The 12,674-nt window shown below is 43.7% G+C and overlaps 1 protein-coding gene across 2 annotated transcripts; it reads right to left on the bottom strand.

Annotated features, from left to right (window-relative positions):
- Nucleotides 1–696: 696 nt before the first annotated feature.
- top3a (DNA topoisomerase III alpha) lies at nt 697–12,594 on the bottom strand. Of its 2 annotated transcripts, none has more exons than XM_061223182.1 (19): nt 11,742–12,594; nt 11,456–11,515; nt 10,831–10,904; nt 10,653–10,728; nt 10,286–10,394; nt 9,910–10,053; nt 9,300–9,470; nt 9,056–9,156; nt 6,613–6,687; nt 6,423–6,505; nt 6,123–6,330; nt 5,782–5,967; nt 5,258–5,387; nt 4,306–4,419; nt 3,417–3,582; nt 3,012–3,158; nt 2,302–2,424; nt 1,504–2,180; nt 697–1,053 (listed from the first exon to the last, which is right to left on the bottom strand). In XM_061223182.1, the coding sequence occupies exons 1-19, from the start codon at nt 11,928–11,930 to the stop codon at nt 896–898; spliced, it is 2,991 nt and encodes a 996-aa protein (XP_061079166.1). In that variant the 5' UTR covers nt 11,931–12,594; the 3' UTR covers nt 697–895. The 2 variants fall into 2 exon arrangements, with proteins under 2 accessions (XP_061079166.1, XP_061079167.1); XM_061223183.1 differs by having other exon boundaries at nt 697–1,050; nt 11,742–12,593.
- Between the last annotated feature and the right edge of the window lie 80 nt (nt 12,595–12,674).

The following is a 12,674-nucleotide window of genomic DNA, read 5'->3' as shown; positions in this document are numbered from 1 at the left end:
GTGCTGTCTGTCCGGGATCACTGATGATTGTGTGTGTGTGTGTGTGTGTACCTTTTTACTAATTCAGGCAATATTCTGCCATCGCAAAGAACCCTGGGGCTTTTCCTTATTACACTCAGGCATCTATTGGTGCAATACTTAAAATTGTGATCATCTTGTTCCTAACAAATTTACATTTCTGTTCTCTTCCCTGCCCCTTTCCCCCACCATGACTTCACAGACTGATCCAGCTCCCTCCTTTCCCCTGCTTCAAGCCCTAGCCATATCCAAAGAGCTTTACAATTCACCCATTCACACACACACACACACACAGACACACACACACACACAGATCAGGGTTAGGTGTCTCGCTCCTGTTGATGAATGCCACAGTCTTGGACCCTGCTGACATGCGGGCTGCATATGAGTGGTCTTGTTTTGACTCCGCTCTGTGTGTACGTTCAGAGGAAAGCTGTGGGTGGGGTAGGCCCATGAATGGACAAAAATGGACATTCCAATTTGGGGTGGGTAACTGGATACAGCTCCACATTGGGCACCAAATAAAAAAAACCAGCTATCGATATGTCGGAGATACGCATGTGAAGAGGGGTTCTTATGGAGTTGCTCCACCTTGCAGCATGCACTTATTGTAGTAAATGCATTAGTAACAACAGATACACTTCTACACCTTTCAAGAAAATTAGAAAAAATCTCATGAAATGTTAAGAAATATATGTTTTATTTATTATTTAAAGCTTATAATACAAATCTTGAAATCATTTGGGTAAATATTAACAACGTTTGATCAATATTCATGTGACGGGGCTATACAGCAGTTAACTGCCTTTAGCTCAGTCTGTCTCGAGGACTGGTTAAGTCAGATCACAGGTCCTCTGGGTGTCCACGGGGCCCATTCTCATTGGGCCAGTGGGCATGTGGTCCGTGTGTGGCCAGGCTCATGACACAGGCCACACGTTCTCGTCCGCTTGGGTGCTGGTGCCTTGTCTGAAGTGGTCCCGGCCTTCCTCCTCCCAGTGACACCCCCAGCTCCTCCTCCAAAACCTCCGGCATCTACTTCAACAGAAAACATACATACATTTGACAACACGTGCATTTCCTACACAGATATTCAATCAGTCTTTCCTTTGAAATGCTGTTCCGAACTAATACAAGGCATTTCCATCAATGCTAAGGCATTGCTAAAAGCGCATTGGCCCCGCGGTTTGGTAATGACTTCAGACCATGCCAATGCCATTTGTGGCTGGCAGCCCAGCAGGGCAGCACAAAATGGGCTTTAACCCGCGACCATCTGTCAAGCTGTATACGAGGCATCTTCCCCCGACTCATGTCTGTGGGAACCTGCCTTGTGAACTGTGGTGTGACAAGATGCAGGAGCTGACATGATGTGTTTAACGGGATAGCAGCCCATGCCTTTCTGCGCTCTCTGAAGTCAGGAGGCTGCGACAGGCGTGACTGGGAGGTAAAGGACACGAAAGGCCTTAAAGAAGTGAACAGGAGAGGCACCTGGAGGATCGTTCTCATCGGCCCACTGGAAGAAGCCGCACTGCTGCTCCTGCAGTTTGCCGCAGGTGTGGAACCTGCGGCCCTTGTTGGGCCCGTCCTTCCCCACGGTGCGGGTCACGGCCGGCTCGTTGCAGTTGCACATGGTGGGCCCTCCGTCCCCGGCGGGAGTCCTGCCGCCGCCCAGGGGTCTAACGCCGCCGGCCACGCCGCCGCTGTTCGACTGCGTTCTCCCCCCAAAGCTCACAGAGGTCCTGGGAGGAGCGGGCTGCTCGCTGGGCTGGTCGGCCCACAGGAAGAACTGGCAGCTCCCCGCGCTGCACTTGTAGAACTGCCGGCCCTGGTTGGGCCCCTCCTTGCGCACGGTCAGGAGGACGGCGTCCTGCCCGCAGTTACACACAGTCGCACCACCGCCGGAGGCCGGCGCTGGGGGCCGGGCCGCCCACGCAGGGGGGGCCGCGGGGGCCGGCGGTCTGGTACCCTCCGCTCTGGGCTGCGGGCGGGGCCTCGTCTGAGCCCCGGGCACGCCACCGGGCGGCTGCCTGGCCGTGTCACTTCCTCCTCTCAGGTACTTGAGGTTCAGCACCTCCCTGAGCGTGTCGTCACAGCCGCCGATGCAGCCCACGAACTCCAGCGGCATGGTGGGAGGCAGGCTCCCCCTCTTGAACTTGAACTTCAGCCTGTGCCCAATACACACAACACAACGCTGAGCTCACAACACTGCACGCTGAGCCCACTGAGACAGAAAAAGAGGTCAGGATGACGCTGCTCCGGCGGCAGCCAGAGCAGTGTAACACGCACATGTGCACGGGGCTCGGGCGACAGGTGGGGCAGACGCTTTCGTCTCTGCTGACCTCCTGGACCGAATCGGGGAACCACACTGCGGACTTGCAGTCTGGGTAACCCATGCACGTCAGGAACTTCCTGAAGATCGAGAGAGAACGGCATCAGGTTTGACGATCACTATCACCGCATACACTTTTTGCACATAATAAATAAATAAAAAGGGGGGGGGGGATTTGTAATAGCTTTGTACCTCTTGGTTTGATCTGGGCTTCAGTTGTCCAATCAGATAGTTTCACTACTGTTCATGTTTTTAATGTATTTGTTTTCCATACTTGCTTATGTCCTTAGTCTATTATCCAGTGTTTGACTTGCATAACACACTTTTAAAAAAACCTATAATTACCATATTTCTTGAGCCATTAAGAGTACCTTGTCCTGCATACGACAGGAGGGTCCCCACTGGAAACTGAGGAACCATACAATTCTTAGATAGTGTAAAAAAAAAAAATAAAAATAAAAAATAAAACGTCCCGTTTGAACTGCCTTAACATTTTAAATTAAGTGAACTGGAACATGTGCGTTTGCATGTTCACTTAACTTAACATTTTAAGGCAGCCCGGACACTAACTTTTTCAAGTTTAAAGTTTTACACATTTTTTGGGGATTTTCACAGTGCACTGTAAATCCTGATAGTAGTTGAACCCATGACTGCGCTGCACCCCTACCCGACACCATCCTTCTTCTTCTTCAGCACCATTTCCCTGCTGCACTGAGGGCATTTCCGGACAGGTAAGGGCACCTCCATCTGCTCCTCGTCCTGGGCTGTGTACTCCTGAGCCTGGCCCAGGTAAGCGGAGAGGGCCTCATCCAGCCTGTGGAGCACAGAGTCTCCACCTGAGGCAGACTACAGGCTGTGTGGGGCTACAAATCCATCTGCATTATCAAAAACCATTTAACTATTTAACTCTTCTTTCTCATTCTCTCTCTCATTCACTCTTTTTCCTCATCTCTCTCTCTCCATCTCCATGTCCACCTTCCCCACTCTGGCTGCTTTCTCTCCTCCTTCCCCTCTTTCTCCCTCTCTCACGACTCTGCCGTCTCCCCGACACTCGTTCAGTAGGCTCACTCACTTCTTGGCCTTCCTCACAGACTCTATGAAGACATCCTTGTACTTCTTCACGTGATGCCGGAGCACGGCAGTCTTCTCCTTCCTGCCCTCACAGATCAGCTTGAGGTCAGCCTCCAGTTCTGCTCTCAAATCAGGCTTGGACATCTCATAGCCCATTGAGTTGTAACCTGCAGACAATCGTGCAATTACGTTTTATCTGGCAGCCGCTTTTATCCAAAGCGACGTACAATAAGCGCATACCGAAGGTCGTTCGAACAACTACAGAACACAGGTCAGATAAGGTATTATTCGCATAACATATCTGTTATGCATAGCTATGATCATCAAGTCTCGTTGACATGGTAAACATTGCCTGTGTCAGTAAAGTTATGGAAAGTCATAAACTAGATGCGAGACATGATTAAAAGAGATATGATAAAAAGCTACAATATCAAGATGAAGATACAAGTGCAAGATCAAAGTGCTTGATGTAATGGAATATCCCACGATAAAGGCAATTCAGTCTTCCCACCTTCTCAAACGGCTACTACACATGTTCAACCCTGTTCCACAAATCATGGTCCTCAGGGGCTGATAACTGCTGCCTTTGCACTTTCCTTTACCTGGGAGTCAGGTGTGAACCAGTCTGGCCAACTAATTGTTTAGCCTAGTGGTTAAGGTGCTTGACTGGGACCTGGATGGTTGGTGGTTCAAGCCCGTGTAGCCACATAAGATCGGCACAGCTGTTGGGCCCTTGAGCAAGGCCCTTAACCCCGCATTGATCTGGGGGGGGGGGGGGGGGGGGTTTCCCCTGCTTAGTCTAATCAACTGTACATCGCTTTGGATAAAAGCATCAGTAAATCACAAATTATTATTGTTATTTTGATTCGAGGATCCCTGATGTCCCTTACCTTCCACCAGGCCCATGCCCAGCTCTCCAGGGAGGAACCTCTGATCAGCAGTCAGTCCCACATACATGCGCTTCTTAATGGTCTCTATGTGCTCAGCGTGCGTGGCATCGGTGCCTGAAGACCAATGCAAATTCAGACATGATGCATCATCATAACCACATAAGCAGAACCGCATCATCACAACCACATAAGCACAACCGCATCATCACAACTGCATCATCGCAACCACATAACAACTGCATCATCACAACCGCATAACAACTGCACCATCACAACCACACAAGCACAACTGCATCATCACAACCACACAAGCACAACTGCATCATCACAACCACACAACCACACCTGCATCATCACAACTGCATATTTCTCTACTAAAGGAAACCCCCGGTGTAATGTTGTTGCAATGTGGTCTAGTGGTAAGACCTGGGACACATACAGTATGCATTTCAAATACTTTAACTCTCTGAACACTGGCAAAGTTTTCACAGATCCCTGACTATTTTGTCAGGTTATGAATCAAATAAAGCACTTGTAAGTTGCTTTGGATTAAAAGCGTCTGCCAAATGACAAAAATGTAAAATGTAAAACAAAATGTAAAGCCATATGACTATGCCGATTATTTTTCTGAATGGTAGTAGAAACAGGTGTTCTTTTAAAATGTATTACTCTTCATGAGTATTATTGTTAGGGTTATCGAACTGCAAATAATTATTTCACCTATTTCCCCTGTTGGTTAAGGAGTTGGCCTTGTAGCACCAGGTTGCAGAACCAGTTTCTTGAAAACTGGCCCTTCACTAAACCTTGTTTCAAAAACTGAAAGCTTCTAACAGGCTTACAGTGAACATGAAATGAGACATACTGCACCCTGAATGACAACATAAACCTTTAAATGGTCTTAAAGAATAACCACAAGTTATTATTAAAGAATTTTAAAAAGGTGGCACCACACCGATGCCGTGCTTCTCCATCAGGGCGATGAGGTCAGCCTCGGTGAGCAGCTGAGGAGGGCTGGTCTGACTGTCCACCATCTCTATGGCGGTGGGCTGAAACTGGGAGCCTTGCTCATACGTGGGTATGACCTGCGTACATGGATATGACATATGCCCACATCAGATCAAAAGTGTTGTGTGTAAGCCTCATATCTGCAGGCGAGCAGACTGCATACCGCCACAGCAGAATGTAGACACGCTTGATGTTTGACCCAGAACGACTTTACTGGACGAGATAAGACCACAAGAATATATCATTAAGTAATCAGGCCATTCCGCCTACCTAGAATCATTTACCCAGTCAAGTCAAGCCTGGATTTTAACAGCACACTGGCCAGTGCGCACTGTTGCATGCATTGACAACTACCTTCGGTAGTTCACTTTCTTTTCACAGGAAACACAATGTCTAGTAAGCAAATTGAATCTTCCTGTTGGGTTGCCATGGCATCTTTAGAGTCTTTGGACTTAAAATGGCTAACTGTACCTTGGCAGACCATTTATCATAAGGGTAAACGTCCAGGTAGTTCCTGGCGATGATCATCAGCCCATGAGCTGCAAACTTCTCCCGAGCAATGTCGATGTCGACCGTGGTCTCCTGTCCCACTGCATCCTGGGAGCAGCAGGCCAGGAAGTGGCGTACGATGAACTCGTACAAGCGCTGCTCATTACCCTGTTGGAGGACAAACAGCCTTACAATGAGCCTCCGTAACCAAAGCTACAGCAACAATACTGTATCCACCATCAACAAGTTTGCCCGATCCAGTTACATTGTCTCTCTCGAAGGAAGGCCGTACTCGATATCTGACAAGGGATGATGAAAATCACCTGCAGACTGTGTGTATATTTGGTGGGGTGAATGGGAGGATGGGCCTGGTCGGTCTTGTTGCCGTTTCGGGGAGTGGGGCCGCCCCGCTGCAGGATGCCCCTGGCGAACGTCCCCCAGTCAGGGTCCTGCGTCTGCTGCTCCACCAGGGGGCTCAGGTTCAGGGTGTTTGGAAACATATTGGTTTCCGTTCGGGGATAACTGATGAATCTGTCGCACAACGAGCAGGACCACGGGATAAAAATCACACCCACGTTCTGCTCCTCTGGAACACCATGAACTGAGGAAGAAGCACACCTTACCCCTGAGTGTACAGTTTTTCAGCTATTTTCATCGTCTCTTTAGCACTGATTCTCAGTTTACGGGAGGCCAATTTCTCAAGTTCCTATGTAAAAAAGAAAGACAAAAATAATTTCTCAAAGTATGACCATATTCATTAGTTGGAATAAAAATGATACCACCTGAACAGCTTTGCATTTAATTTGTACTTACTACAGTATCAAGAGGCAAAGGTCGCCACTTGCTTTTTGGTTTACTTGTCACAGACACAACGGTGGCGGTGGGATCCTGGAAATGAGAATAATATTGTCAAACTGTAGAACTGAGCCCCAGTACCAGGAATGACAGAAGGCATTCCCACTGTATCGGGTTACACTGGAGGCACAATGTGCACAAACTTGCGCATCTATTTGCATAACCTCATCCAACAGCATCATAAGCATGTATGATGAAAGCGTATCTTTTTCTTCAGCGCACAGAAGTAATGTGACCTTAACAATGAACTGAAATGCAACCCTTCCTTTTTACGAGATTTAAAAGTACACATTTTTCCTAATGGGTCGCTGCCTTTTTGCTGGATATCAAAGCCCATCCAATATTGCAGTTCACAGATAACATCCCATATGAACACAAAATGTTGCTGGAATTAATGTACAAGGTAAATTATTCAAATTAATTTCATGATTGAAAAATAAAATTCACACACATTCACCACTGACATGGTCACCTGAGATGCAAAATGCATGTTACAACTGAATTAAATGAATACTTCTGCAATAATTCATTGATTACACATTTTAAACAGACGATTGAAAACTAAGGATGTATATTCATTGCCAGTAGATGGCAATGTTGACAACACTGTTTTAAAAGCTTCAAATGCAGTATTACTTTTGTGCATTTAAAATATTCTTAAAAATATGAAACATGCTATGATCCTTTCAGAGACAGTAGAGTACATTGCGTTTGAAGACATATAGGCATATCTTTCACTTGCTTCCCTGAAGGCAATTAGTTGATAGCAATACCAAAGTTTCCCTTAGATCAGGGGTGTCAAATTCCAGTCCTGGAGGGTCGCAGTGTCTGCTGGTTGTTGGTGTGTTTCAGCACGAGAGATGAATTTCAAAGTCTTTAATTGGCTAAAGAGTCCACACACCTCCTTCTCAAGGCCGATTGCTGATTGAAAGGAAACCACAAATACCTGCAGACACTGCGGCCCTCCAGGACTGGAGTTTGACACCCCTACCTTAGATTCACATATACATAAGTGCAAAAAAAAAAATGAAATTAATTGTTTTAAATACAAAATAAATTACTATAAAGAGCAGCAAACCGTTAAATTAAATTAAATTAAATTAAATTAAATTAAATTAAATTAAATTAAATTAAATTAAATTAAATCAAATCAAATCAAATCAAATCAAATCAAATCAAATCAATATTTGTTGTGACAACCCTTCCCCTTTAGTCACCCATTCTTGTGGGCAAACTGTCCTGCAGTTTTATAAGAAAATTGGCTGGTAAGCATATTGGAAAAATTGCCATAGTTCTTCTGCAGACTTTGGCCGTCTCGCTTGTATCTGTCTATCCAGGTAATCCCAGACAGCCTCAATCAAGTTTTTATCTGAAAAGTGGTCTATTACTTAATAATGTGCTACTTTATTTAACAAAATACAAAAATGTTAATGTAACATTTAATTTGTTGGAAAATGAAAGTTTGGAAATCTCAAATGTCCTCTTTTGACACACTAATGCAGAAAACAAAAAAATAAATATAAAAATATCCAAGACCAATTAAAATTTCACACGTCACACAATTAATTAAAATGGCCATTTCTGTTTCAGCCTTTGCATTTGAGATATTCAATTATTTATACATTTGATACACTCAATTATTTACAATATTTATCTATTAAAGTTGCTCATCCATTTGCATAGACTTAACTAACTCCGTTGTAAACTTGTCCGATTACAGCAGAACTCATGACTCAGCTTAATGATTAAACAAAACTTTCCCTTTCCAATACGCAAGAGGTCAAAGTACACAGCAGCCAAGGTAATTTTAACACAAATGCACTCAAACTTCTCAGACTATCACACCACTGCCACCTGACAGAATGGCATGTTTCCACTGAAGATAAAGCAGGGACTGCTGGGGTTGCACAACAAAGATCAACCAATTTAAGACTTTTTTTTACATCTTCTGAAATAAAATAATACATTGACCTTAAACAAAATAATATTAAAAAAAATAATACTGGCTCATGTTATCTTGGATATTTGTACATTTTTTTCTATTATACCAGTACGTGAAGCCATCCACGCACTGGAACAGTTCTTAATAGATACCAGACTATGGGGCCATCTACCCATTGAAACAGTGCCTAAACAGATACCAGACTATGGGGCCATCTACCCATTGAAACAGTGCCTAAACAGATACCAGACTATGAGGTCATCTACCCGCTGAAACAGTGCCTAAACAGATACCAGACTATGAGGACACCCACACACTGGAACAGTGTCTTAACAGGATGAGCCACCCAGAAAACCCACGTGTGTGTTTTTTTACAAAACAGAATTATTACTGTATTATGTATATTATAATTATTACTATAGATTTTAACTAGAAACTATATTTCAGGCAGGCCCATACCTCCATACAAATCTGGTAGAGGACGAGACAGGCTGTGTGATGAAACAGGCGGTGTCTTTTCCAGCCGAATTCCACCTCATCTTCGCCCATCTCATGGGTCACTGCAGGAAACAGGAGTTTCAAAGACATGCAGAGTCTGAGTGACACATGACACACGGCACATGACGTCAGCCATGGAACCGGCACACAGGTCTGCGTTTGCATTCGCACAGCACAGGAAGCCCATCGCTACCACACGCATCACCTTTGATTTTGAAGAAGGTCTCAGGAATAAAGGCCTGGATGGCTTTAAATCTCTCCACCACAAATCCCAAAGTTGGAAACTGACAGCTGCCGTAGCTGATAAGCTGGTTGGCCAGGGATGCGGGGAATATCTTCTGCAGACGCAGAGTCTGGAACCTGGTAAATGACGCTCCTGGATGAGAAAAAACCCAGTTATTTCCAGAAACTCCCTACCATTTCAAATAAATACACGCACAATTTTTATATATGAAGAAATTTGTAGATGGAGGAATGATGGTCATCCATTGGACCAAAACATCTGCACATTTGGCTCTCTCATTTTCTTTTGCATACTCATTACTTTAAAAATAAGCTCGCAAAGATGAAATGCATAAGCGTATAGCTTAGTTGTAGCGTAGTGGTTAAGGTAAATGACTGGGGCAGGCAAGGTTGGTGGTTCGAATCCCAGTGTAGCCGCACAGCCGTTGGGGCCTTGATCAAGGCCCTGAACCCTGCATTGCTCCAGGGGAGGATTGTCTCCTGCTTAGTCTAATCAACTGTACGTCGCTCTGGATAAGAGCGTCTGCCAAATGCCATTAATGTAATGTAATGTAAGCTCTTCAGCTCTTCACCGATGCGAAGGTCGAGCTCCTGTCGCACATCCACGGCATCGCTGACGTTCACGTCCGGGGCTGTCAGGGACTCGCACGCTCTCCGGATGGAGTTTGGAGTGATTTCCGAAAACCGCGCCCTGAACACTTGAATGTTCGGTCGCACTGAAATGAAGAAACGGAACATTTTCAAGAAGCGTCCAGCCACTCGGACAAACAAGCAAAACCGTGTGTGTTTTTGACCTAAGGAGATAAAAGTTAACTACTGTTGGGTTTCTGTGTCAGTTCTGTTGTGAGAAGCATTTAATTTCAAAATGTTACCGATAAAGTATCATTCTTACATTAGAATTGTATGGTCTAAATCTATTACGGGTAGATCCCAAAATGCAACAGTTACCTGCTTTACAGACATCAATGACTTCAAAGCCGATGTTTTCTCCCTCTCGGTCACAGTCGGTCCAGATGACAAGAGCCTGACACTGACGAATCTCTCTCTCAAGCGTCCTCTACAGCATATTCACACAACGCCCAGAAAGAAAGCACAGCACAGGTCAACACACTTCATTTTGGAATTCATCCTTTTCAAGTTCTCTTTTTTCCCCTCCAAGAGTGTCTTTGTAATTGATCTGGAGTAAATTAAGCACAGGTTATAATTAATGAGCATCACACTCAAACAAAAGCATTGTTTGTGCACTTGATATTGCCTGTGCATACTCCAGAAACGAATATCAATAAATATATCATATGGCAAAACAGAAAAACACCTTAATCTGGACAGAGTTTTCAGGGCAAATCTTCTCCACTTCTGCATCAAACAAGAGAACTGGGCTACAACTGTGCCTAAAACAGGAGAAACAGAGGTGCAATTTACAACACTGATACATCACTATAAGGAGAAATAGGCGATAAGGCCAATTGTGTTTGCAAACAATAGCAACGCACCATTTCTGAAAAGGAGATTTGAACTCCAGTCCTAGGAGATGCCCGGAGACAGATGTCATAGAAACGGTCAGATCCTGTAGCAATAATGAAGCAGCATACCGAGTGAAACTACAGCACTGTTTCTGTGGCAATAATGACGTATACCACATGAAACAACAGACCATTACTGTAAGAAAGAACAACAACAATGAAAGGGGGTGCTTCCACGAAGATAATGTGGCACAGAAATTATACAATAAATGGATATGTATTCGACACGCATCTGAACAATCACCCAGTACAAAATGAGTGATTTTGTTTTTGATGAGAAATTGTAAAAAGTCCTTCCTCTGTAAGAATATCTTTAGGCCACACAAAACCCTAACTATGGACAGGGGCTGGGAATTAGCCTAGCTATGAACCTTTTAACTTGTAACAATGTTAACTTGTTGTTATAACTGCATTATTGCCACAAACAAATTAATAACATTTCAGGAGAATCAAAAAGTCAGAAGACAACGACAGACATGAATCAGGAAGAATTATTTTTTTCATGAGCAATTTTTCATCACTTGGCCTTCTTCACTTCTACAACACAGTATTTGTTTAAAGATAAAACAGACTTGAATATTTAAAATAAACATACCTGTCCAAAGAGGTGATATTCAAATTGGTAAATTTTATTATACACTGAAAGCCCCTCTCTCTGAAAAATGAAGGATTTAATTAAATTAATTCAAAGTCGATTCAAGTGAATAATGTTTTAGTATTCTTTTGAAATATTCGTGTTCTTATTAATATTTCATAAAATAAGCAAGATACTTGTTTTCACCTTGCAAATAGAAATAATGTGTATGTGCCCTTAAAACAATTAGAAGTTACAAGTTCAATGTAGACAGTTATCCCCGCTAGGAAGCAACTCCAATACTGACCCTCTGTGCTCTCCCGTTTGACATGATCTCTGATATCCCTTTGGCAGCATCATTTTTCTCTGCCACGCAGAGGACTTTCTTAATCTGAGCTCTCCGGATCATGACAGCAGAATAACGTCTGCAAAACCTGTTCTCAACTGTCAATCTTAATCCAAGTAAAAGAAGTGATCTCTCAAATATGTCGATCATCCTAATCTACACGCTCGTTTTGCAAGTAATCTCGATATGCGATACGCAGTAATGCCATGCCTTCAATTCCGTAATGTTAATCTCATGAATTTTAGCTAGTTTGCTAGCTAATTTACATCACATCCAAACAAGATAACGTCAATTGGCTAGCTAACGTTAGTCATGTTTTCAGTGCAAAATATTGCTGACATTTTTCGAGCCTTCTCCCTAGCTGGTATACCGTTAATGCTCAATTAATTTGGATAAAACGATGATGGGCTAACTTCCCTTAACACTGGCCTGCTAACAAGTTACTTAGCTAGTTTGCTTATTGCAGGTTATTTCAACTGCGCTAGCTCAAAAAGTGGCAGCAATACGTGATGTACAGGCTAGCTGACAATAAGCGATGTATTAATAAAACGTAAACAACAATTGTTTATCTATCGGCCTAAAGCCAAGGTTTGTTAGCTACCTAGCTTTGGAATTACAGTAGCTTTCTGCTAAACACATGACTTTGTACGGTTTAACATTACAAATTCAGCGCCTGAAAGGATTGTCGCAAAAGCCTGTCGGAAAGCAGTCTAAGCTAAGTGTAAAACTATCAGTCCCAATCAATACGTAATAGTTTGGAAATGTCTCAACATAACTACAAATAAATTAAATGGGATTTGTCAACACGCCATATGAAGAAAATATATAATAATCGTATGTCTGGAATAGTTTAATGCCATTCGAGTTTAGTTTCTTCCTTGTCGTAACGATAGA

Source organism: Conger conger, chromosome 16 (genome assembly GCF_963514075.1).
Source record: "Conger conger chromosome 16, fConCon1.1, whole genome shotgun sequence".
Lineage (NCBI taxonomy): Eukaryota > Metazoa > Chordata > Actinopteri > Anguilliformes > Congridae > Conger > Conger conger.
The sequence above is the reverse complement of the archived record's forward strand: the minus strand, read 5'-3'. Positions and strand labels throughout refer to the sequence as shown.